Source organism: Rhinolophus sinicus, linkage group LG06 (genome assembly GCF_036562045.2).
Source record: "Rhinolophus sinicus isolate RSC01 linkage group LG06, ASM3656204v1, whole genome shotgun sequence".
NCBI classification, from domain to species: Eukaryota; Metazoa; Chordata; class Mammalia; order Chiroptera; family Rhinolophidae; genus Rhinolophus; species Rhinolophus sinicus.
The window spans coordinates 130,240-153,697 of record NC_133756.1 but is presented as its reverse complement, the minus strand read 5'-3'; the positions used below and the strand labels follow the sequence as shown (position 1 = coordinate 153,697).

The window sequence follows — 23,458 nt, the reverse complement described above, 5'->3', positions numbered from 1 at the left end:
ACCCAGAGTCCAGAAGGAACGTTGTGAATTGTTAGTACGTTCTCACCCAAGGAATTTCCTTTACCAATTTGTCTCACTAGAGCTGAAGAGTCTAGAGAGCTTCCTCACACCCCCACCATCAAAGGGTAAACATCCTGTGAGTGTCCCTGGCACAAATCCTGGAAATGCTCCCTGGACAGAGCCCACTGCTTCCCTGCAAGCCCGTGTCCTCGCCAGCCTTGGCCAACTTCTGGCTACTTTTGAGGCTCTTTAAGGTCACTGCTGTCAAAATGTTTGAATGTCTTTTTGACCTAGGCTGGTCTTCTGAACTGACTCCAGTGAGGGTCCTGGCTGGCGTTGGCAGCTTTTTGGGGGTGACCTTCATCAAGGCGTCATCATTTACTCTGCTTGCCTGTACCTAGTGCATAGTGTGTGGGAGCATTTGTCCCATTCAAATATTTGGTGGTGTTGCCCAGTCATAGTGTTCTGTGAAAACCGAGGACCTGTATTTAGTTATCTCTCTGCCTTATGTTTTATGGGATCCCAACGTTCCCCCAGAGTCCTGTTTTCTAGTCTGTTGACTCAATCCTGCTGTCTGTATCCTCTTCCGACAGCCCATATGCTGCCCCAGCTCTGGAATTGCAAAGTCTCACTGTTAACCTCTTAGCTCTGCTTTGATTTTTTTTTTAAAGCATACTTTACTTCTGACTAATATATAATATATATTCTCTGACTCCTGATTAAGGGACAAATCTGCTGGTTTTCCATCGTGAGTTGTCCTGCCTGTGGCCTATCCAGAGGTGGACAGAATGCCCCTGAGTTGCTTCGCACGGAACTGGGGGGTTTAGCTTTAAACGCTGTTGCTCTTGTCCTTGGTCCGGTTACAGTAGCCTTGTCTTTTCTGCCAGGTATCATCGGTGGACTGACCAGTGTTATAACCTCAACAGTGGAAGGTGTGAAAACAGAAGGGGGTGTCAGCGGTTTCATCTCTGGCCTTGGGAAAGGGCTTGTTGGCACTGTAACCAAGCCAGTGGCAGGCGCCCTGGATTTTGCATCAGAAACAGCCCAGGCGGTGAGAGACACAGCCACACTGAGTGGCCCCAGGTCAGTGGTCGTGGGGCAGTGACTTGCAATTTCTAGCCCGGGTCTGCTCCCTCTCCTAGTCCATACTGATATGTTTAATCATATACTTTCTGCTTTAGTGATGTGATTTATATATATATTTGAATATACATAGCTAAAATTTCTGGCTTGCCTGATGTAAATACATGAAAATGAGGCACAAAAGTCTGGCATGAAGTTTTGTAGATCTTTATACCTGTATCTGACTGTATATGTGCATATACTGGGAGTGTGTGTGGGTGTGTGTATAATGTTGTTTTTTTCTCCATTAGAGCGATCAGAAACAGGATTGCATCCTTACAAACCCTCCGTTTGCCACACTAACTAGACCCCCTCATGCCCACTAAGAAAACTGTCAGGCCCTCAGCTGTCTTGCTCCTAAGCCCCTAGGCATAGTTCTAGAATCCCTGAAGTTGTGGTTCACCATGTGGGTCTGTCCCTTCTTCGTTCTCCTTCAACTTGAAAGTGCCAGCCAGTCCCCCAGCCTCATAACGAAACTCCCCAAGCAAGATGGCAGTTCTGCTGGGGGTGCTGTCTGGCCTTGGTACCAGCTGAGACAAGAAATCAGCCACAGCCCAGCTGGCTCCCAATCCCGCAGAATCCCTACTCCTTTAACTTAGCTATTTGTGTTTGTGGCCTATTTTAGCCTCCTCATTTCAGAGTGACTAAGTGGGGATCTTATCAACAAAGGCTATAATGAATGGTACCGAGCCAGGCTGGACCCCACTTAAGCCCAGAAGGATTTTGCTGCTGCCTGCCTAGTAGATATTTCCTGAGTGAATTAGTATGCCCTTTTAGGATGCCTAGGGCCTGGGCCATGTCCACACCCTAGCACTCCCTCAAATAGAATTTGAAGTGAAATCGTCCCCAATTCAAATGAATCCATTTGTCTGTCGCCAGAAAACTTTACTGATGACACAGTACTGCAGTAGTGAAATGCGTAAGACTAGACTGGGGCCATGCACTGCACTCTGCCAGAATGTCTTCCATCTGGAAGCAGCTGCTTTTTAAAAAAGGATCTGTAGTTTACTTTAATTAAGTTACATTCTATTCTCAGCGACAGAACTCAAACAATCCTTGAGTATATTTTGAAGGCTTTATGAAGTCAGGGGGAAGGGCGGTAGGGAGCCCTCGAAAGTATTTCCAGTTACTTTTCCCGTGTCTGCTCCAAGCCCAAGAATTGTACCTCTGGTATTTTGTTAGGACAGCACAACCTAACGAAGTGGGAGTAAAGCAGAACACCCCTAAGAACCCCCCCAAAAAAATCTTTATTCTTAAAATCCCAAAGCGGTCAAGGGATTGAGAGGTAATAGATGTGAAAATGTTTAAGTATTTTCATTTTGTGCTGTGAGCTTTAATGATGTTGACCGGGAAGAAATCACTTGCATTTTCTACAGTGTCACTTTGGAAGTCTCGATAAAGCTTTGTATTCTTTTTAGGAGCACGAGAAAGGCACAGAATGGTTGCTGCAGAAAGCCAGGTGTTCTTGTCGTATTTACCAGTGTTCAGCATGCCACAGCAGGCTCCAGTTAGTGTCAGCCAGCCTCTATCTGTCATTCATTCCTTTTCAGTAGGTAAATATTGACTGAAAATTCCCTAAGAGCTCAGGGTTGGTCGTTGGCTAACCTATGGTCAGTGGGTCAAGAAAGACTTCTCCAGGGAAGTGCTGTTTGAGAGGAAGTATAAGTCAGAATTGACCAGGTGAAGAGAAGAGAATCAAATGGGTACAGAGAAGCTATGCACTTTGCCTCGAGGCAAACAGTAACTGGGCAGTCTAACTGAAGTTACACTGCAGATTTCCCAGAACAGCCATCTGCCTGGCCATTCAGGCCTCCTAGCAACAAAAACTGCAACGATGAGTGAGGAGCAGCCAGGTAGTCATGGGCCTGTGGACGTGGAAGCGCAAAGGCAGGGGAGGGGGCCAGCAGGGGGGGGCGTGGCCGAAGGTATGGGAGGTGAGTGGGGCACATGCTAGACCCATGCTAACCCGCGCTTCAAAGAAACTTGACCTTCCACCCTTTGTTGCACTGAGAAGGCAACACAGATTCTTCTGATACACTTGAACCAATTTCCCTCAGACCATTTATCTAGGTCCAGAAGTAAGGTGCTTAGTGAAGATCAACGTTAGAGAGCAAAGAACACTTGTCTCGGGGAACAACTGATCTGGGTCGCAACCCCCTTGCTTATTAGCTTTGGGCCCTCGCTCAGTCTTTTAGGCTGTCTAGGCCTCCGTTTTTTAATCTGTAAATTAGGGATAAACATACCTGTCTATTTATTGTACCTCTCAGAGGTTTGAAGCCTCACCAGAGTTATTTTAATGTGAAAGCTATAAAGAACTATAAAACGCTGGGTGGTACTGTTTTTGAAAGTCACATTAAAGGAGCACAGAGATTCTTGCAGGTGGAGAAATGTTTCAGGGCCTTGAGGGTTTGTTCTGATGACACTGAGATCCCTTAGGAGCGTGATAGTTCTACTCAGGGATAAATCACCCTGGTTTCTTGGAAGTGAGTTATGACCATCTCCAGCCATTCCAGTTGATTGAACAGGATCCAGGGGTGTTACTCAGGGTTTTTCCCCACTGTTTAGACAACAGGGACTAACAAATGATTTGAAGGGATTAGAAGTGAGATTCTGACCGAGGGCTGACCTGAGCCCAGGGACTGAGCCAGGAATAGAACCCAGGAGTCCAAGAGTTCTGCCTCTGAGTCTGCTCTTGGAATGAGACTTGCTGCTTCCTTTGTAATATTTCATCCAAATGAAGGCTCAGATCTTAGCATCGATGTTTTAAATGACCCAAATTTTAAGCAGATGATAGCAAAGTAAGCCATAAAACTGTGAAAGAAGACTCCTTCCAGTAATCCATCTGAAAAGTGCCCTTACAGGAAACATTGGCTCCTTCTTGTGTTTATTTGAGCACGACTTTATTTATAGGGAACCCCCCTCCTTAAGTTCCTTTAGATTAAAATACTTCCAAGTTCCTCTCCTTGTTGGAGTGTGCAGGCATTCCCAAAAGACAGCCACCTAACCTTTCTCTGCAATTTCCATGCGATCTAACAGTTCTGGGGAAGGCAGGTGGGGGTGGGGGTGAGAAGAAAGAGGGCGGAGGCCGGCCAAGCCTTGGGCCTCAGCATGACTGCTGTGGGCCAGGATCCCTTGCTGCATTTGTTAACTGTACAAGTATGTGTGGTTTGGAACTGAACTCAGAAGCCTCTCCAAGGCAGCATTCTGCTGGCTCAGGTTGCATCTTCTAGTCTCCGTGTATTGGGCCACATTTGTCTGTTCCCAAGTCAAGTTCAGGAACATGGCACAGATGCAGCCACACTTGTGGTGCCATTGAAGCCATGGAGAAAAGCCTTTCCACCCTTCAAACAGACCAGGCCAGAGCAGGGCACCCACTGGGATGCAGGCCAGATCTCTGCCTGTGTGGTGGTATTTGATGGTAATACTGGAAAAGATACTTGGGTAAAAAGCTGCACGGACACAGGAGCAGCCATTTCAGAATAGAGGCAAAAACACCATTGAAAAGAGGTGTGTCCGCCTGGACTGTGGGTCTGCTTGTTTGTTTCTGTCAGTGCCATCTGTTGCAGCTCTGGGTTGCGTGGCATTATAGGAAAGTGGCACGTGAAGATTTATGAAGCCGGGCCCTGAGGCTGCCTCCAAAACATTTCTTCACCCTTTTAATCAAGACCCAAAATGGAGGGGCAGGGGCGGAGCGGGAGTTGGCAGAACTTGAAATACTTAAACTAATTTAACAAAGCTCAGGGGTGTTGGAGCTTATCTCATTACTTAAGTTAGATAAGGAAGAAGGGGCTCTTGAAGGGTAAGGCAGACCAGTGTTTAAGAACACAGCTATCAGGGCTCTGATAGTGTTCTGGAATCCCAGGACCCTTGTATTGTGCACGGAGATGGAAATTCCAGTTGCTCTGAGAGCTTTCACCTCACTTTTTGGTTGACTTCACAGAAAAGATTTATGGTGGGCATATTTGATGTTTACAGTAAAAACACTTCTGAGACACCACCCAAAATTTGTTAAAGACGCTCTCCGTTTATGGCCTCTTAGATGTAAAACCGAAGTGGATTTTCTTAAGGAAAAGCCCTTTCTGTTAGTGTTTGTGTCTTACCCATGACTCTCTGGGATAAAAGGGTTAAGATGTTCTTGGGCCACCAGAGCCTGAATACCGACAGGTCAGAAGAAAGTGCGCGAAGGGGATCTAGGCAGTGCTTGCTCGGCTCTTTCATCCTGGTTTGGCAGCCCTGCCTTTAATGATTCGCCTCCGAAAGCAACCATTTGCTCTTCTTGGTATTATATGTAACACATCAGGCAGAATTGGCCTTTAGGGAACTTCCAAAGGTAAAAACATAACAAAAATGGGAATGTTTGTTAGGCTACACCAGTGTGCTCACGTTTTTCCATCTCGGACAGAGGAGAGTACACTGATGGCCCATATGTCTGGGGCAGAATGAAACCAACATTTCCTGGAACGTTACCATTTTGTCTTGAAACTAAATGAATTTTACGTTTTATCCCATGTTTGTTTTAATAAGAAAATGGTTTTAATTGCTACCCAGTAAAATGAACCCTTCAGAAAGAAGCCGTGTCGTCCTGTGGCTGCTGCCCCATACTTGTTTAAGGAGCACAGCTGCTCCTTCCAGAAGAGTCCTGTGGACTCTAGTAGCATCGATACAGACACATGTGGATCGGTAAGGGTGAAAAGCCAGAGCCTGGTACAAGTTTGACCCTGAGGCTCTGTTTCTTATGTCTGTTGGCTTGGTAACTGGCTACTTACTGTGCAGGGCAGCCAGTGCATTGGTTGGCATGTCAGTTTCATCATGAGAGAGAATTAAATTGTAGTGAAACTGAAAAATTATTGTCGCGTCCAACTGAAGGGAAGGGACTGTTCGTCTCTCTCTTCTTTTGCCCCAAAGTGGCACAGAACTTGACAGCGGCAGCCACTTTATCTGTCTTCTGCTCACCCTGGGGTATGTATGAGGTGCAAGCCCTGTATTCTCACTTCCTGATCTTGCCAAAGCGCCTTTCCACAGAATGCTTGGCGGGAGCTGGGTCATTTTCTCCCTCCTGAGCAATCCCAGGAGGCATAATAGCATTCAGAGCTGTGTTAACGGCACAGGATGTCTCACTCAGGTCTAAAAGTAAGCTGAGATGATCTTCATCTTGACAGTCCTTCATGCCTTATAAGTTAAAATTCATCTCACAGGAACACAAGCAGAGAAGTCTTATTTTCTAACACAGACGTCTTCCCTCTTGCTGAACTCTAAATACCATGCTCCCCTTTCACTCAAAGGCTCCAGACAATGGCATTCTCATAGCAGAACTTACGGGAGGCTCCTATCTGTTGCTGAAAGAAACAGAAGGTGTGTGTGTTCCTGCACACACATATTGAGAAAAACCTTTCCATTTCTGAAATCCCATGACTCATTTTTATGCAAGATTATCTGTTAGGGGAAAAAAACCACTTTTTTGGTCATGGTACATTATAATCGTTTCTAGAAAGGAGAGCGTCTATTTTTTGCCATTTTTGGCATGCAGAGATGACTGACTTCATGGAAACGGCACAGTCCTGCTTCCAAAAGTAAAAATAAACTTATTTTAGGCGTGTACATCTTTAAAGTACAGACCTTGTGTCTCAAGCAGCAGGTCTTTGCTCAAAGAAGATAGAACGGAGAGATTTGCGTTCTTCCTTTTAAAAATTAAATAATCAGGCCGTTGTCCATTCATAGTCCCTGCCTTGTTCAGTGACTTGCTTTTTCTAATAAGACTCTGGAATGACACCCAGTCTTGTGTACATAAGATGTGCATTTGAGATTTTTGGTTTGAACTTCAAAAGAAACAGAACAGTATATCTCTTCCTGAGGAAAAAAATTTATTTCGTGCATCAGAGAAGCATGAAAAACCATTTACTGTGTATGGCGTTCCTCTGCGAAGGCATTAGGTTGCTTATTTTTAGGTTTCGATAACTACCCTGTGTCTGTCATGGCCACCCCGTGCAGACTCATCCCCTCTGCTCAGGATGAAAACAAACTGCAGTCTCCTTTCAAGAGAGGACGTAGGTTTGCGTTCCGATCCCTGCTCCCACAGAGCTTCTGACTAAGGCAAGTCTGAGCTGCATAGAGGACCAGCGGCTAGCAGGGAACTGAAGACTGTTGTATTACAAGCAAAGGCTTGTAATCTTGGCGGGGAGAAAAGATAGGTTTGGGTGTTACAGTTAGCCCTGTTTCATTGCCCCGGTTCCTTCATCTAGTGCTGTTTTGCCAGACTGCCTCTCAAAGACAGATTCTTAATAAGTTTCTCACTAATGTGTCAAATGTGGAGAAAACAAGATTGAATCACTAAAATATTTTAATCACAATATACTCTAAAAGAAACACTTTTATTATATGGGGTTTATGTAACTCTAATCAGATTAACAATGTGACTAATCTGTATCCTTAGTGGATTTACTTTAATACATGGAGCAAACTGATTTCGAATTAGCACCAGATTTGCACATATGGGTCCTTTTAGAACAGAGGTTCTCAAAATATGGTCCAGGGACCCCCCCCCCCCACCATGAACCCTAGAACCTCTCAGGGATCCATAAGGTCAAGCCTATTTTTATATATTTATATGTCAATTCATATACAGATAGATAAAAAAACTTTTTATAATAATATTCTCTAATCAGTGTATGGTGGAGTTTTGCAGAAGCTGCACAAGGTGTGACGTTTCAACAGATTGACTGTAGGAGCAGATAAGAGAATGCAGCTGTTGAGCAAGACGCAAAGAGATTTGCAGAAATGTGAAACAGTGCCACTCTCCTCACCTCCTGTGACTCCATGAATATTCTACCAGCCAGCAACTACCTGTACCTGGTGAATTTCCTCGACGGGCTGTTTTCTATTTGAGAATATGGCGATGGTCCATCATCCTGCTGATGAATAGCACCTATCGGGAGAGGTGGATGAATGTGGATTAAACGGTGGGAGCCACTGTAACGTGATGCTTCTCTTTGGCTACCTGCCAGCAGCCTTCTTGGTTTGCTCCTGACTTTTCCTGGGTTTCTTGAAGTAACAGTTGGAAAGATTTTATCACGTAGCAGAAAGACGTCTCCCAATAATTTACCTCATTTAGTCCTTCACCTTAACCTCCCGCCCCAGTAAATTCTAACTTCCGCAGCGTGGTAAATGGAGGGCAGATTACTTCAAAGTGTGAGTCTGTCTCGTCAAAAGGCCACTTGGTTGAGTTAGCACTGCCCGGAGCTGTGTCAGGAAATTGAGAAGGTATAGCTGTGTCAGAGTTTACTTGGTCAAACCTCAGCTTTCTACCCGAGCAAAGTTGGGGGAGCAGGACAAACCCACAATATTTGGATAAGCTCCTTTGAACTCTCGTAGAAAGCTGTTTTTACGAGGCAGTTGTTCTGTGTTAACATCAGAGCCAGCTCCTGGTCAATTTTCCCCAAACATACTTCAAACATAGATAATGGCAGGGGTGACCCAAGCCGTATCATAAAATCCCAGGACCGCAGAAAACTTCAAAGGAGCAAAACTTCTCATTATGTGGACGATGGCTCGCAGGAATCCCAGCTAACCCCAGTGGGTTGGGTGGTGGGTTAGGTGGTCCAGCGCCACGTCACTGAGAGCTGCCCGGTGGGCGGAGGGCAGGCTGTTCTCTAGACTGGACTGATTTCCGGCATCCAATTCCTGACCGGCACCTGCCCGCCTCCTTGGCCGTCAAAGGCCAAGTCACCATGTGTAGCGAGCCTTCACGTCCCCAGTGAGCAGATGCGAACCTCAAACCGTCTTTATGGTTTTGTTTGAACTATTGAGGGGCCCCATTAATTCACTTTAGCCAATTCTGACCTTGTGATATTTAGATCCAATTGCTTAGTAAACACATTAGTTCAAATATAGGAAAGTTGACGGTGGAAATGCATTAACTGATTAAGTGTTGACCTACTGCATTCCAGGGATACAATAGGTACTGAGTACTGCGACTATTTAAATACTTGAGGACAGACTGTTTTGAAGACTTCCAGATTCTTGAGCATCACCAAGCTGTTTGGGGGCTAAGATTCCTCAATTACTCGTAGGTGTTCGTTAAAAGCAAGGTTCCTGTAGCTTTCTTGAAGTACCCCTTCATTAGTGATTTTTTATTTGTTCCTGAAAAAAAACAAAGTTGCATTTGTGTGTGATAGTGTATGTTGGGGGGGTTTGGTAGATACAGGCATTTTTTTTCTGCCTTATTACCAGGTCCGTCACAGCTCTTTTCAAAACAAATCGTTATAGTTTTACTAATTGTTTACACGTGGCTAATGAGCTCTTGATTTTTCAGATACCTTATATGTTTTTACTAAATATTATTTAGTATCTACAATTAATAAGGACAGTTTTTTAAAACCGGTGATTTTGACCTTATCTCACTCCAACAATTTTTTAATTTTTTCAAATTAAATTTTATTTTATCAAAATAAACACATCGATACTTTTCAAAGTCAAAGACGTCTACCTGTCTGAAAACAAAAACCAGCAGTCTCTTGCCCCACCTTCCCCTTCCTCTTTCTACAGAGACGACCACTTTCTTCTACACTTTTGGCTGTTTCTTCAGTTTGGAGGTTTTGTTTCTAAAAACAAAAACAAATTAGTACTATTTCTTGGTATCATTTCACTTGCTATTGCTATACCTCCATGTTCCCTCTCCCCATTTTTCAATAGTTATATCATCCCTTTTGGGTAAATCAATGTTTAGTTTTTACATTATTATGACTGTAAATAGTATTCCCAGTGAAGTCACATACATTACTATGGTTATGTTTCCTTTAACTTTTTGGTTTGTTTTTTCCCCCTGGAGTTAGGAACTACTTTTATTGTTGTTTGCTTATTTTCTGTATGCATATTCCCAATTTATCCCCCAAATTCCTATTCACTTTCAACTTCTTTTACTCTGAGGTTAGCAACTCATTTAAAAAAAAAATAATGTCTATCTGTCTATTACTAACTTATCCACAAACTCTCCTCTGTATGTTTAAAAATGTATTAAGTAATTTATTGGTTTCATTCTTTTTCTTGGAAATTCTTCCCCTAGATGCTCTGGCTCCGATCTGGACTGGTTGCTCTCGAGATCTATCCAGCTAGTGCCCTAGTAACGTACTCACTCTTAAGTTTCTTCCAGTTCGTTTTGGTCTTTTTCTTTCATGAATAGAGACAATTCCCAGATGTTTGGTGATTCTTGACTAGCTGTTCTGTTCCCTTGTAAAGACCAGGCTCTAAACAAGCCGATTGGGGACTCCCTTTGTGGGGCCTGGGTGCCTTCCGGTGGGAGGGTCAGGTGGGGACCTGCTGATTCTAGCCTGCTGAGGAGGATCAGGCTGAGTGGGGGTGAAAGAGGGACCTACAGGTCTCACTGCTTCTTACACAGACTTTTAACCCATCTTCCTGTTTTCACCACCACGACAGACACACACGCCCCCCTGTCCCTCCCTCATGCCCCAGGGCTTCAGAGCCTCTCCTGCCTCCATCTTTCTGAAGTTTAGGGCTCTACCCTTACTAATTAGCTTACTGCTTTGTGGCTTCCACTCCCTCAGGCTTACATTTCAGCACCACTTGCCCATCTGCTTTTCAGCTTCTAAAATATTGTTGACACCTTCTCTTTATCCTTTTGGATTCGTGCCATTTGTATCCCTTTGCTTTCACTTCAGAGGGGTCTCTGGACTAAATCAGTCATATTTAATCAGAAGTCCTATAAATATAATGTAGACTTTTCACTAATTCATTCATCCTTTCTTGATGTCCTTTCCCCTCCACCTCCAGCTAGTAACTCTGAACTAACATGGTTTCGCTGAAATCCATATCCATTATTTCTGCTGAAACACTCTTGATGTTCAGTGGCATTAATAAACAGCAATAATAGATAGTATTGCTAACATTTTTAAACCTTTACTATAATCCAGGCACTGTTTTGTGTACTTCATTTGTATTATCTCATTTAATTGTCACAACTTCTGAACAGGGTGTGCTTAGGTGCTCAGTGGCCCTTCTCTCACAGGAAGATTTAGAATGCATCTGGAGAGAAGTTGTTGCTAGTCCCAGCCCCAGCTTTAAGTCTGGTACTGGTCTTTAATCTCTCATTCTGTGTGTTGTAAAGAAACAGGTTGCAGAAGGCTCTTGTCAGATCCCAGGAACATGAAAGAAATCGCACACCCCACGGTAGTGACATGGCCCTGTCACCACCCCTCGTTGAACCATAAAAGCGCTTCAGAGGGGCGGGCAGCTGGTGAGCGACTCTACTTAGATCCTGGGTGCTGATGGGTGTTTTGTAGTTTCCAAAGGAAGTTGCTGAAAGTTTTCTTATCTTGACACTCCAAGGGCAAGAGGTCTTTCTTCAAAGAGAGGAGCTTGTTTCAGAGAGAGATGTGGAAATAACATAAAATTACAGGTCTTCCCGGTTGTGGGGAAGAAATGGGAAAGGGACGCTGTGGTGGTGGCCAGTGTGAACAGGAAGCAGGCATTTGTAGGAAAGAAGAAGGGGCTCCCACAGCACTTGGTTCCCACGTCTGTAACACTGGGTCAGAGGGCCTGTGGGGAGTCAGACAGCCCAGGTTTGAGTCATCACACTGCTATTTCATAGCTGTGGCCTGGAGCAAATCTTTCCCCCTACCTCCCTACCCCCACCCCCGCCCGCCCCATTCATAACTCTGAGGTGAGATTCCTTTGACTCACATGAAATGGGAATAATAATGCATACCTCAGTGGGAGGTGGTGTGGATTAAATGATACAATGTATACAAAGTACTTGGGCTGACATGTGGCGTATAGTCAGGGCTCAGGAAATGGCATCTGTGTCCCCATTCTCTCTGAATATGTGGGACGTTGCACGTAAGTGAAACAGGAATTATGTCTTTAGCTCTTATTTTTTTCCTGTCCCTGAAAACTTGCTCGCCACTTGCTGTAACACTACGTCAAGTTCATAGGCTTTGCTGGGTTTTTGTCCTTCCCGTTCTCTTTCTTCACACAAGAGACAGTTACATTCGGCCCTGCAAACGTGTGAGAGTCACATGGGTGGACTCGCGGGGTAGAGGAACTCACCTGGGCTCTCAGCCTTTGTGTGTGAGAACCCCACTGGAGAAGGTGTGCAGAGGCCACGAACTTGCTCTGAACTCACTTGTGAAGAGCAGGTGATCCCAAACTATTGTTAGTGTCTGCTGTAAATGATATGCCTCTGGGTTCGAGCAGAGTTCAGCCAAAAGCCCCACATGACATGGAAATCTGTCCTGGAGCCAGGTTTGTCGGGTAAAAGTTATGTAGCGAATGTCTCCAAACATTGGCATCTGTTGTCTGCCGAGGGCAGGACAACCGAGAATGATGGAGTCTTCACGGAAATTAGGATGGGGCATGCGACCCTGTAACAGCTGACAAACGGTTTCAGGCCACTGTTGCTCATCCAGCTCTTTTGATAAACAGCTTTAAAAGCATTACGTGGTTTGGAAAGCATTCTTCAAAAACGGTTATGTTTTCCAGACGCATGACAGTCCGCTGTTCAGTATTATTGAAGGGTTTTGAATTGTAGAATCAGATTCCCCCTTCTGTGGGGCTGTTGGAACTGTCAGGGGCTTATCTGTGTGGCTCCCGCCAGGACGGACTCACAACAATGTTATCATGTGGGTTGGGGTCCCCAGTGGCTGTCAAAAAGAAAGTGCTCTCGGGTTCAGGGCTAGAGTTGAAAGGAAAAACTATTTCTTTCATTTCCAGCGAGGTATGATGGGCCCTTTAAAACATTGCTTTCATCGTGCACCCTTTAGTTCATGGTTTCTGCATAATGAAAGTAGAGATCATTCCGGATTATTGTAAAGCTTTGAGGCTTTGAAAATGAGCTTTCTCTAGATTATAAATGTTAACTTCATAACTCATTTCAAAGCTCATCTTCCCACTTGTCCTATTCCAGCAATTGAGCTCCTGTTGCCTTTTGCAACTCCTAGGATTTTCTGGGTGCCATAGGGTTGGTGAGGAAGTTAGGGCGATGACATCCAGGCTGGCACTCCGTTTGGGACTTGGACTCACACAGACCCTGTGACAAGTGCACAGTGCTCCAGGGGAAGATTTTAAAGACACTTGTATTGAGGTTTAATATGCTTTTTTTTTTTTTTTTAACTTTGGGGGTAGGGTTCATGGGACTTTATTTTTATTTCCAAAATGCCAAGGTATGACAGGCTCTGGAAAACACTGCTTTCACCACGCACCCTCTAGACTGAGGAGCAGGGAATACCATTCTGATCTGTGTTGGAGTGACGACAGTGCACATTCTTTTAATATGCCAGGGTAGGATCAGTTCCTCCTCGACTCAAGTATCTGTGATCAAAATAACCTACCTGGATGTTCCCTTTGGGTACCAGAGGCAGCGGCCTCGGGGCAGAAGAACAGGATTACAAATCATGAGACCAGCACCCTGATTCCAGCCCTGACGCTCCTGTTTTGTGGCCTTGTGCAGACAGCCACGTATCCCCTCCTCAAGTCAAAGAGGGAGAGCGTCCTCCTTGCCCTGGTCCTGTCTGCATGGCTGAGGTGTGTGACTAGCTGTGTAACTCACAGAGAGGGCCCTTCCCACGGCTGGCTCCGCCATCAGGGAGGAAGCTGGGCACTGAGATGAAGAAAACTCAGGCGGGACGTATGAAAGTTTGATAACGTTATCGAAAAATACGAAGTCCGTAGGTTAATAATCTGAAGCAGTGTTGTACCTAAAACATTCTTAGCAGCCCTTGGCCCTAGCCTGACCCTCAGCTGGGCCTAGCACCATTTAAGCCGGTTACATGTAATCCCCTGAGGGGTTCAATCTGTGGCTGGGCCTGCCCTGTCACTGCTTCAGCCCTCCCTCTGATCTCACCTCTGGGAAAACTAAAGTGGCCCCAGACGTGGCTGGCCAGATCACATGGGGGGAGGGTATGAGGACAGTGTACATCAAATACAACATCCAGGCACACTGTTGCAAACGGACGGCTTCTCTCCTGCTTGGTCATTGTAGAGGTACTTGAATGTTCCATTTCTTTTAGCTGATGGCCAAGAAATCAATCGTAAAAAAAAAAAAAAAAAAGCCTTGACAGAGGCCCTTTGCACCAAGAAGGAATGTGTGTGGTGTGAAAAAACACATTCCAAAATATATTTCCCTTTAGTTCCCCAGCTAGTATCAGACTAGTCCTCAGCCCTCCCCACAGGGCTAGAGTAGGTAGCAGTGGCGAATGGCTCGAGGAGAAGGCAGCCCAGAGCACACCAGGAGAAGTGTGGGCAGCAGCAAGTCCGCTCATGGCCCCTCCCGGCATGTGTCGTGGCGGCTGCTGCATCCTGTTTGTAAGCAGCTTGTACTCCTGCGTTTTTGGAGTGTGGCCTCTTCATGATTGTATGTCCCTGGAATACGGTCATCAAAGTGACCCTGAAATGGAGAAAGTCCAGCAGGAAGTGGGAGCATCCAGGTCACTGTTTCTAAGTTCTCAGGCTGTCTTGGCCCATAATAGAGTCATTCTCAGGGGTGGGTCCAGTTTTGCAGATTTCACTGTAGCAGAGAATCTTGATGCATCTGGGCTCATGATGGGCCAAACTAAGCCTCCAAGAGTCCTTCTGTTACGCGCCGACACCTAACAGAGACTGGATGCATTTATGAGGATTGATGTCACCTGTGTGATAATGTGTGTGCACGTGCTGTGTAGATTGTCCCGGGAGGTGGGAGGCATTGTTATGACTCAAGACTTAGTTGAACCCTGAACCTGTGTATGAATACCTGGAGACAGATTGAATGGAGTGCACATTTTTTTGTTTTGAGACTTTCCTAAATTATCCTCCCTAACTTTTTCTTGCCTCTTTTTTCCTGACTGAAGTGGCTCTCTATCACTTCTATTTTTAAGACGCCAGAACAAATAGCAGACAGTAGAAGAATTACCATAAGTCAAGGGGTTCTCAGTAACAAGCGACAGTTTTCTGGAATCCATTCATTCCATGGCACCGCCTGTCTGCCCCCAAAAAGGTGCTTTAGAGTTTGGCATGACAAAGTCATTAGCTCATATGTAAACGTCAACACAGTGGATAAGGAAACCTTATGAAGAAAATGCAAGAATGTACGTACAGTTTCCATTCAGAAATACATGGTTGAGGAAGCATGACTTTTCTTTTACCTTCAGGTTGAACCAGGGCCTGATTCAAAACAGATCACTGACTTTACTAGATTCCATCAAGGAAGGTGCCTCTACCCATAATCGGAAAATGCCCTTTTACATGTTGTTGCTGGTATGGGCTTTCTGGTTTTATTTTTAAACAAGCTTGGGCCCTAGTTTGGTATTGCGTAACAATGTCTGAAAGACAAAACTGGCAGTAAAGCACTTACAGAGTCGTCGGTGTCTCCCCTTACGGACTTTCCTACCTGGTCCTCTCACCATGTCTTTGGTTTGGCTTGGGTTTGTGTTTTTTCTCTCTGTTCTTCTTACAGCTCCTTTCTCTATTATGCTTGGACCTTGGTTGGAAGGTTTCTAGCAATCACTCCAAATGTCCACAGTTCACTCCAGTAGCCTCATTTTATAGGTAGACCCACCGAGGCACCACAGACATACATGATGAGCCACGAATCCACAGCTCCTCCCTTGGAGAGCCTGGATTCAGCTCCCAGAAGACTCACCTGTCCGGACATCAGGTGGCATCCTCTGGGGTGAGCTGCAGGTGCACCTCAGAAGCCATTGCAGGAGTGCTCTCCTCTAAAACTAAAGCAAAGTCCTGTCCATCGGGCTACTGGTTTAACCCTCTGTACACTAATCAAAGATATTGAAGGCCAAGGATGAGAGCAAACGGGCAGACTCAGCGGGTCCAATGTATGGGACCTTCTCCAGTTTGATTCCAGGAGACCGAATCTGCTGTGGACACCTCCCTTCCACACACGCGCGCACACATCCACATCCACTGCTCATGGATCCCACCCTTTTCCAGCCAAGGCCTGGAAAATAAGTTTTATTTTTTTTCTGCATTAATATTAAAAATAAGACCAGCCACTGTGGGACCTGGGAAGACTGGAAGGTGGCCGGGGAGCTAGGGCTCCGTTTAACATCTTGGCTGCACCGAGAGCTAGTTTGCCTCCTGTGGTACCTGAGGACCCACAGATGCAGGAGGACGTGGTTGCTGATTCATAGAAGGTCTGTCAGAGATCAGACTGAAGACTCTGCTTTTGTGAGAACAGAGCTGAATCGAATGTTCAGGAGCGGCTTGGGGCCTGTATGGAGGGGCCCAGGGCCTGCTGGGATGGGGTTTTACACTTGGGCTGTCCTTTTGCCCTTCCACTGAACTCTCTTCATTTCAGTCATGAGCAAACAGTCAGTGCCTGAACTAACAACCCTGCAGTCGTCCGAAGCACGGCTCGCTTACAGTACCGAACAAAGAGAGGGAGGGCCGCGTGGGCCGGCCCAGGCCGAGGAATGTGGCTTCAGGGTTCTGCTCCATAAATTTAACCAGCACGACGAGAAGGAGATAATATGAGCCTTCGTGATGATCTGAAAGGGGGAGGTTCTGTGTCCCATTGATTGCGGTCTGGCCCGGTGCCAGGCCCAAGCCTGACCGACAGTTGAACCATATCGTTAAGGCGTGTAATACAGCTCGAGTCTTGTACGGCCGCCAATGAGTACATATCCACAGGGCAAAAGTTTATAAGGAGTTGAGGCTGTCCTGTTTAACCCTCTCACACTGCATGTAATAGACCCAGCTGCCATTCAGGATTTGCCCATCTGAGGTCAGAAAGGAAAGCCTGCACGTTTCTTTTCTTCAAACAGCTTTTCAGGACGGGGGCGAGGGAAGAGATGCTGTGTAGAGAGGGGCAAGGCACGGTAATGTTTCCCTCTGGAGAAGCAGAGCAGTCTGCCTCCTCCCCCGGCAGAAATGGGACACCATCGTGCTTCATTCAGAGTAGCTCTGTGTTTGCAGTATAATGTTGCTGAAGGAAACGGGGCTGACACAACAGGAAACCTACCCGTCTCCGAGGAGGCTGCACTGGTGGCAGAGGTGGTTAGATGCCGACAGTGGAGCTGCTGAGACTCGGGACGATGCCATTCCCTTCCCCGTGCCCAGCCCCCATGAAGGCTGCGGCTAGCCTCGCCTTCTGGCTTCCCACAGCCGAGTCTAAATGGTGAAACAGAGCAGGTGGAAGGGTGTGCCGTGGAGGGGCCTGTTAGCCCGGTGCGTGGACTGTTGAGGGCGGGCCGCCCTGGGGGGTCTTGGCCCCCTCACCAGGGTGGGCGTGGGGACGGGTGCATGGCCACAGCGAGGCCTGGCTAAGCCTGGGTTCTCACAGTCACGCTGCATTGAGTAAATGGACAGATAGACAAGGCTTTGGTGGACCCTAAGGAAAAAGTGGGTCAAGGGGTATAGTTCCGTCCTGTCCGTCAGCCAGTCGCATCCTTTGGCCAAACTGGCGACCTGCGTGTCCCTTTGTTCATGCCGTCCAGCAAGACGTGGATTTCTGTCATTTCCATCTCTGCTTGTCTGCAACAGACCAGACCTCTTAGGTGCTCCGGGTGACGATGCTCCAAGTACTGAGTGCTCCCGCATCCCACACACCGTTTGAAGCATCTTTTGTGTATGACTAGTAACCCTCACAGCAGCCCAGTGAGGCAGGTACTATATTTTCCCCACTTTTTACAGATGGGAACGTTGAGGCACAGAGAGGTTACACAGCTTTTCTAAGATGTCAAAAGTAGTGAGAGAAGGAACCAGAATTTGAACCCTGGCGGTCTGAATGCAGAGCACACACTCCTAACTGCTGTGCTACTTCTGGCACATCTTGTGGTCTCTCCCGTCAGAAGACCCCCTGGTTTAAATCGGAGGTATCTTACCAGGTCTCAGATCCACTTCCTTTTTGACTCTTAGATGTGAAGGTGGGAATGGAGATCTGCCTGTGATCCGGAAGATTTGGGAAAAGACACTAATGAAGTTAGGAGGAAAGGTACTGTAAACTTGACCTCACAGCGTGAAGCGTGCTTATCACTTGCTCTCACCCCCTACCAGCTTAACCAGATCCAGGTCACAGAGGTTTGTGTCCGGCAGCTGTGCTGTCCCGTGCCTGGTCCTTTATTCTGCGTGTCATCACCTACGCCCCCCTCAGCCCCTCCCCAAATGATGAACCATAGCAGCCTTCCAAGTTCAGAATTTGCCAGTTTCACAGAGTAGCCAACACACATCCTGGCTCCCACTTGTCTTTGCTCTGCCATCCAGCCAGGGCCGTGTTCACCAGATGGCCACCGGGAACTCCGGCTGGTACTCAGCACAGGAAGCCTTGGAAGGAGAACGTCCAAGCAGTGTGTATGCGCTCACCTGTGGTGGCCAAGGATGGCACCTGTGTATTTTGGTTCTGTGGGGCCTGTAAAAAGGCTCCTAGAGGTAGGAGAAGAGATTAAGGGGCTGGCCAGCCCCGAGATTGTTCGAGTCCATTTAGTTATCCTTCCCTGGTCAAGGTGCTTGAAAAGCCTAGAAAACAGGCTCTGAGAGTGAGTTCCTGGATGGAGCCAACATGTGGTCTGGACGTCATGAAATGACTGCTAAACCCAAAGTTTAGCAGACCTTTTACTGGGCCACCTGTTTGGGGGTTCTCTTTGTCATGTATATGAGCTCATTTGGCCTCAAGCAGCCATGCTGTGGCTAATTTTTTGGGAAGTGAAGAGAGAAATGCTGAGGGAGTAGGTCGTGGTTAAATTGTGGGCTGCTGCTCTACTGAATTATTTTTGTTCAGTTTAACGATGATTGAAGATGCCATGAGGTAGTCAGATCATTCACACTAACTTGGATTTGTAAGCATTCTTATCTGCAAAAACCTTAAGACAGAAAGGACTAGAAAGTTCCAGTGCTTTATGTAACATGCGGAAGGAAATCCAGTCTGAGCTTCTTGCATCTGATTCACAAAGAGCAGCAGCTAAAAAGCCACCTCTTGCCTTGTGTGACTCACCCTTTGTCAGCATCAGTGGTGGTGTCCCAGGCCTGCCTGTGTCTCTCTACCCCAAGAAACTTGGTCATTGGAGGGCCCCATGCCCACCCTCCCTAACTGCCCCCCAGGTCCAGAGGGAGAAACGAACCCTCAGCTGGCAGGAGAGACGAAAATAGAGGTTCCGTATTCACCGTTAGCACAGTAAGAAGAGGCGCTGTTGCCTCCGCAGTGGACGGGCTCCTGGATGCACCTGCTTTTCCCAGAGGCAGTGAGGCCCAGGAGGCGGGGCTGGCGCCGACTGCTGACCAGGTTGTGCGGCTTGCAAGCCTGTGTCCCAGTGCCTGGGGGGAAACTGCAAAAGCACGCGGTGGGGTGCGAGCAATGGCTGGCACCAGATCTGGGGGGCTTGATTCTGCTGCCCCCTTTGTCCAAAGGGGTGTAGCATCTTTCCCCACCACCTCCTGGCTTTCAACAAGTTCAAATACATTTTGAATCCACATTTTTTTCTAGTCCTATAAAGGCAAGCCCCAGTCCAACGATTTAAATGGATTCCGTCTTATCGGTTCTTGTTTCCTAGGAGGACAAGTGCTTTGGAGGCTTGGTGTGGGCTCTGACCTGGAGTGTGTGTCTGATTTTTATGAAGGCATAGAAATGCACCTGAGATGACCCCAAGTCCTTTTCTTTCATTTTTTGATTTCTCACCACCTGGACCATTAATTCTGCTTTCAAAAGGGGGTGGGGAAAGGAGAACATTTCAAAGCAAAGCTGATTTGGTCTCTGAACCGGCTTGTCTTCTAGGTTGTACTTCACCCTGATGAGAATCAGAAAGGACAGTCTGTAAGCCCCTGAAATGCAATTTCCAATGAAACACGAACTTCACTCTAGTGGCTCTGCATCTGGAGAGCCTCAAACCAGTTCCAGATGTTCTCCCCCTGTGTTAGCAGGAGGGGAACGTGGGGCAAGCTGGGAGGCAGAGTGCTTTTGCTTTCACCCGTTCTTGAAGTACCCCTCTTGCAATTCATGCCTCAACGGGCTCTTTAGGGAAAGGGCTGTGAGCACCTGGGTCTGGTTTGGCCCTGCCTAGCCCCTCCCACTCGTCAGTTAAGATATGTTGCTCTGAGCTGGTCAGTTACTGCAAGAGAAGCCCTCTCTCCCCTCCCTTCAGGGTCAAAATGCAAGACAGAGCAGGAGAAGTCAGTCAGGTGGGCTGGGGAGAAGCCCTCCTGCAGGGCTCTCTCAGGTTAACAAAGATCCATCCATGAGCCACACCACCCTCCAGGGTGATACAAGCCTGGCCTCCCTGTCTTAGGAGAAGTAGCACCCATGGGAATGGTCAATTCATGGCCCATTCCTCACGAGAAAGCTCCACTCAGACTGCCTCTTATCCAGAAAACAGCCATTCCAGATGAGGCCTGGCTGTCCTGACTCATTCTTTCCTAGTCTGTACCCAGCCCGTGCTTGTGTACAGTATGTGGTGGTAGGAATCTGTACTCATTCATGCTTTGCTGCTTAAGTGTGCTTCAGACACTTCGGTGTTTGTGCCTGGCTGCTTCCTGAATCATCTTTTTGAAAAATTAATTCTATTGTTTGAGTTTAAAGATGCGTACAAATGTAAACTGTTTTGAAAATTCACACAATGTATAAACACAGTGTGTAGGCACTATTCCAAGGACCTTGCACTAATGATCTCTTTAATTCTTATAGCAAACCAATTAGATAGGTACGACGATTCCCATTTCCAAAAAGAAAATAAAAAGAACGCAGTCCCATTGGCCATTAATAATCACCAAAAAGCTAATAAATGGTAACTGTGCCAGGTTACATATGAATGGATAATGTGTACACACATCCACAAATACATAAATACGCACGTGTACGATTTCATGTGAATAGGACCACACATATTGATGCGTAACCTTTTTTCTTTCAACGGTGACTCTAGAACATCTTTCCATTCCAAAAGTAGATCGCCATTTTTAACAATGCCACAAATATATATAATAACAAATCACATATATACAATAATATACTCAAGTAGTCCATTATTGATGGATATTTCCAATTTTTGCGATTCTCAATTTTTGTAATTCTCTCTTTAGGGTAAATTTCTAAAAGTACAATTGCTGGGTTAAAGGGTATATACATTTTGTATTCTGAAACCCATTGCAAATTGCCTTCTAGGAAGTTGAAGCAGTTTGTTCTCCCACCCACAGTGCTCGAGAGGGCCCGTTCCTCCAGCCCTCTACCAGGTCTGCTTTTCATTCAAAATTCAGTCAAGAATTTCATGAAGTGGATACTATTCAAAGAGGAAAGCATTGTCACTCTTACTAAGTCTGCTGATCTGAGAGAGTGAATGTCTCAGTATTACCGCTTGGATTTCTTTGACAATGAGGGGTGTTGAATCGTCTCTTCATATGTCAGTTGGCCATTTGGATTTCTTCCTTTGTAAATTATCTTTGCATATTCTTTCCCACAATCCTTTTTAAACCCCTTGATGTCATCATTTGTCTTCTTTTTTAGTGGGTTTGTTTTCATTTATTCTCCCCTGTCTGGATCCCACCCTTCCTTCCAATAGTTGTCTTTTTGTCAGTTTCTCATCCATGTTAGTACATCTTTTTTCCAAATATTAATGAAATTTAGATTAGTAGCTTGGCAAATTTCATTCGTGTGAGTGAAAGTCTGCATCATGACTTTGTAAAAGGAGAGCTGTCACTGTTTATAGTTCTTCAGTCAGTTGCTTTAACCATTTAGAATGAGGCTTCAGTCACATGTTTCTAGATTGTGGTGTGATCTGTTAACCGGCTTTTATCTTGTTATTTGTTTCTTTCTATTTCTTAGTATTTGTTCACCACTAGTTCTTGCAAAACTTGGCAGGTGTGTACTGGTGCTGTCTGTTGTTGCAGTAATAAAAATCTTACTCTGCCATTAGGCAGGGCCCTGCATGAAGCCTGGCCTTCCCAGGAAGCCCATCCTCCTCTGTAGCATGTGGGCCAGACTTCCTTAGCTCTTCCATCAGAGCACATGGCCTGAGTTTCTTCCGCTGTCATTTCAGGGGCGTGAGTCTTCTCTTCTCAGTTGGATTGTAAGCTTCTTGAGGGCCTGTTGTTGCCTCGTTTGTAGCCCTGCAGGCTCCCCAGAAGGCCTAACACAGTGATGGGCTTAGAGTACTGTCTTAAAGAGATTCTCATCAGCAGTCATGCTGGTAGCAAGCTTAATGAGTCCAAGAGAATCAGAGCAGCCCAAGATCAAGTTTGTCTTTACCACTTATCAGCTGAATGGCCTCGGACAAACTTCATAATCTCTCTCAGGCTTAGTTTCCTCTTCCATGAAATGGAATACGAATAAAACACTTTCGTGTAAGAAGGCTGTGACGATCAGAGTGACCAGTGCATAGTCAATGCCATGAATGCAGGGATAGAGACATACTGTGGGCCCCGGTGGCCCACCAGTCTTAGTTTACGTGTCTTCTCACCTAAGGTTATGGGAAAACAGAGATGTAAGAGAGCTGGTTGAGGTGGCGATGCACTAAGTTTTTCCAGAGTATCCTCGGAGGCTCTCGTGCTCCTGCTGAAAGACTCTTTGTTGAATCTGAATCTGGTTTTTTTCCCAACACGGAGCGTTGTGATCATGCAGGGGCTCAGCGCAATGCCACAAATTTAAATCATGCCCGTTTCTCTCTCACGCTCTGCCAACTGTTCTTAAATGGGAGCACGAGTGCCTGCACATGTGTGTGTACACAATCACGTGTGTGTGTGTGCACGTGTATGTATGTAACATGCTCGGAAGAAATAAAGATGGGATCAAATTTTGCCTGGCATAGCAACTAACTAACATCTCTGGTAGCCTCTAAGCATTTGGCCAAGTGGCCTTTTAATTGGTTTCCTTCTGTTCTATTTTTATTCTGTAGTCATTTTAATGTACAGGGAGCCAAGTCCTTCAAAGGAGACGTTTTGTCATTAAAACATGTTATTTGGTTTAACCGCCGTGGGCCCAGCCTCAGCAACATGGAAGACTGGGAAGGAGCGTTCCGAGCAGTCGCTGTCCCGTGACCTAACCACAGCAGTGACCCACCAGGCTGTGGTGCACATGTGCCAGGACCGGGCAGGCTGGACCAAGTGTCATCTGCCTTGTGGGCTCAGCGTCTCCACCTCGTCATGCCAGCTCCCGCCCCCCCTTGGCCTGCCTCTGGTGGCCCTCAGGCCTGCTGTGGCATGCAGCACGGGACCCCTTCTCGCCCACGTCACCCTCGTGTGCTGATTAGACGGGAATCAGCAAATCTGCGGAGTGCGCGTTTAATGTGACACAGATGTGGGACATACTGCAGATCTCTCTGCTTTCCGAATTTTCAGCTTTTTGCATTTCATCAGTGTTGCTTATTATTTACAGAATGTAACTCGAGACAGCAGAACAGATTGTAATTTTTAAAAA

The 23,458-nt window shown here is 46.3% G+C and overlaps 1 protein-coding gene across 12 annotated transcripts in view; it reads left to right on the top strand.

Annotated features, from left to right (window-relative positions):
• Window positions 1-23,458, top strand: part of VPS13D (vacuolar protein sorting 13 homolog D) — a 236,404-nt gene that overhangs the window by 188,724 nt on the left and 24,222 nt on the right. For 11 of the 12 annotated variants that reach the window (XM_074334030.1, XM_019756290.2, XM_019756289.2 and 8 more), the window contains one exon: window positions 888-1,083. In XM_074334030.1, coding sequence (XP_074190131.1) covers window positions 888-1,083 — 196 coding nt within the window. Of the gene's footprint in view, window positions 1-887; window positions 1,084-22,937; window positions 23,454-23,458 lie in introns of those variants that run through there. The other variant, XM_074334033.1, reaches the window with a different exon arrangement.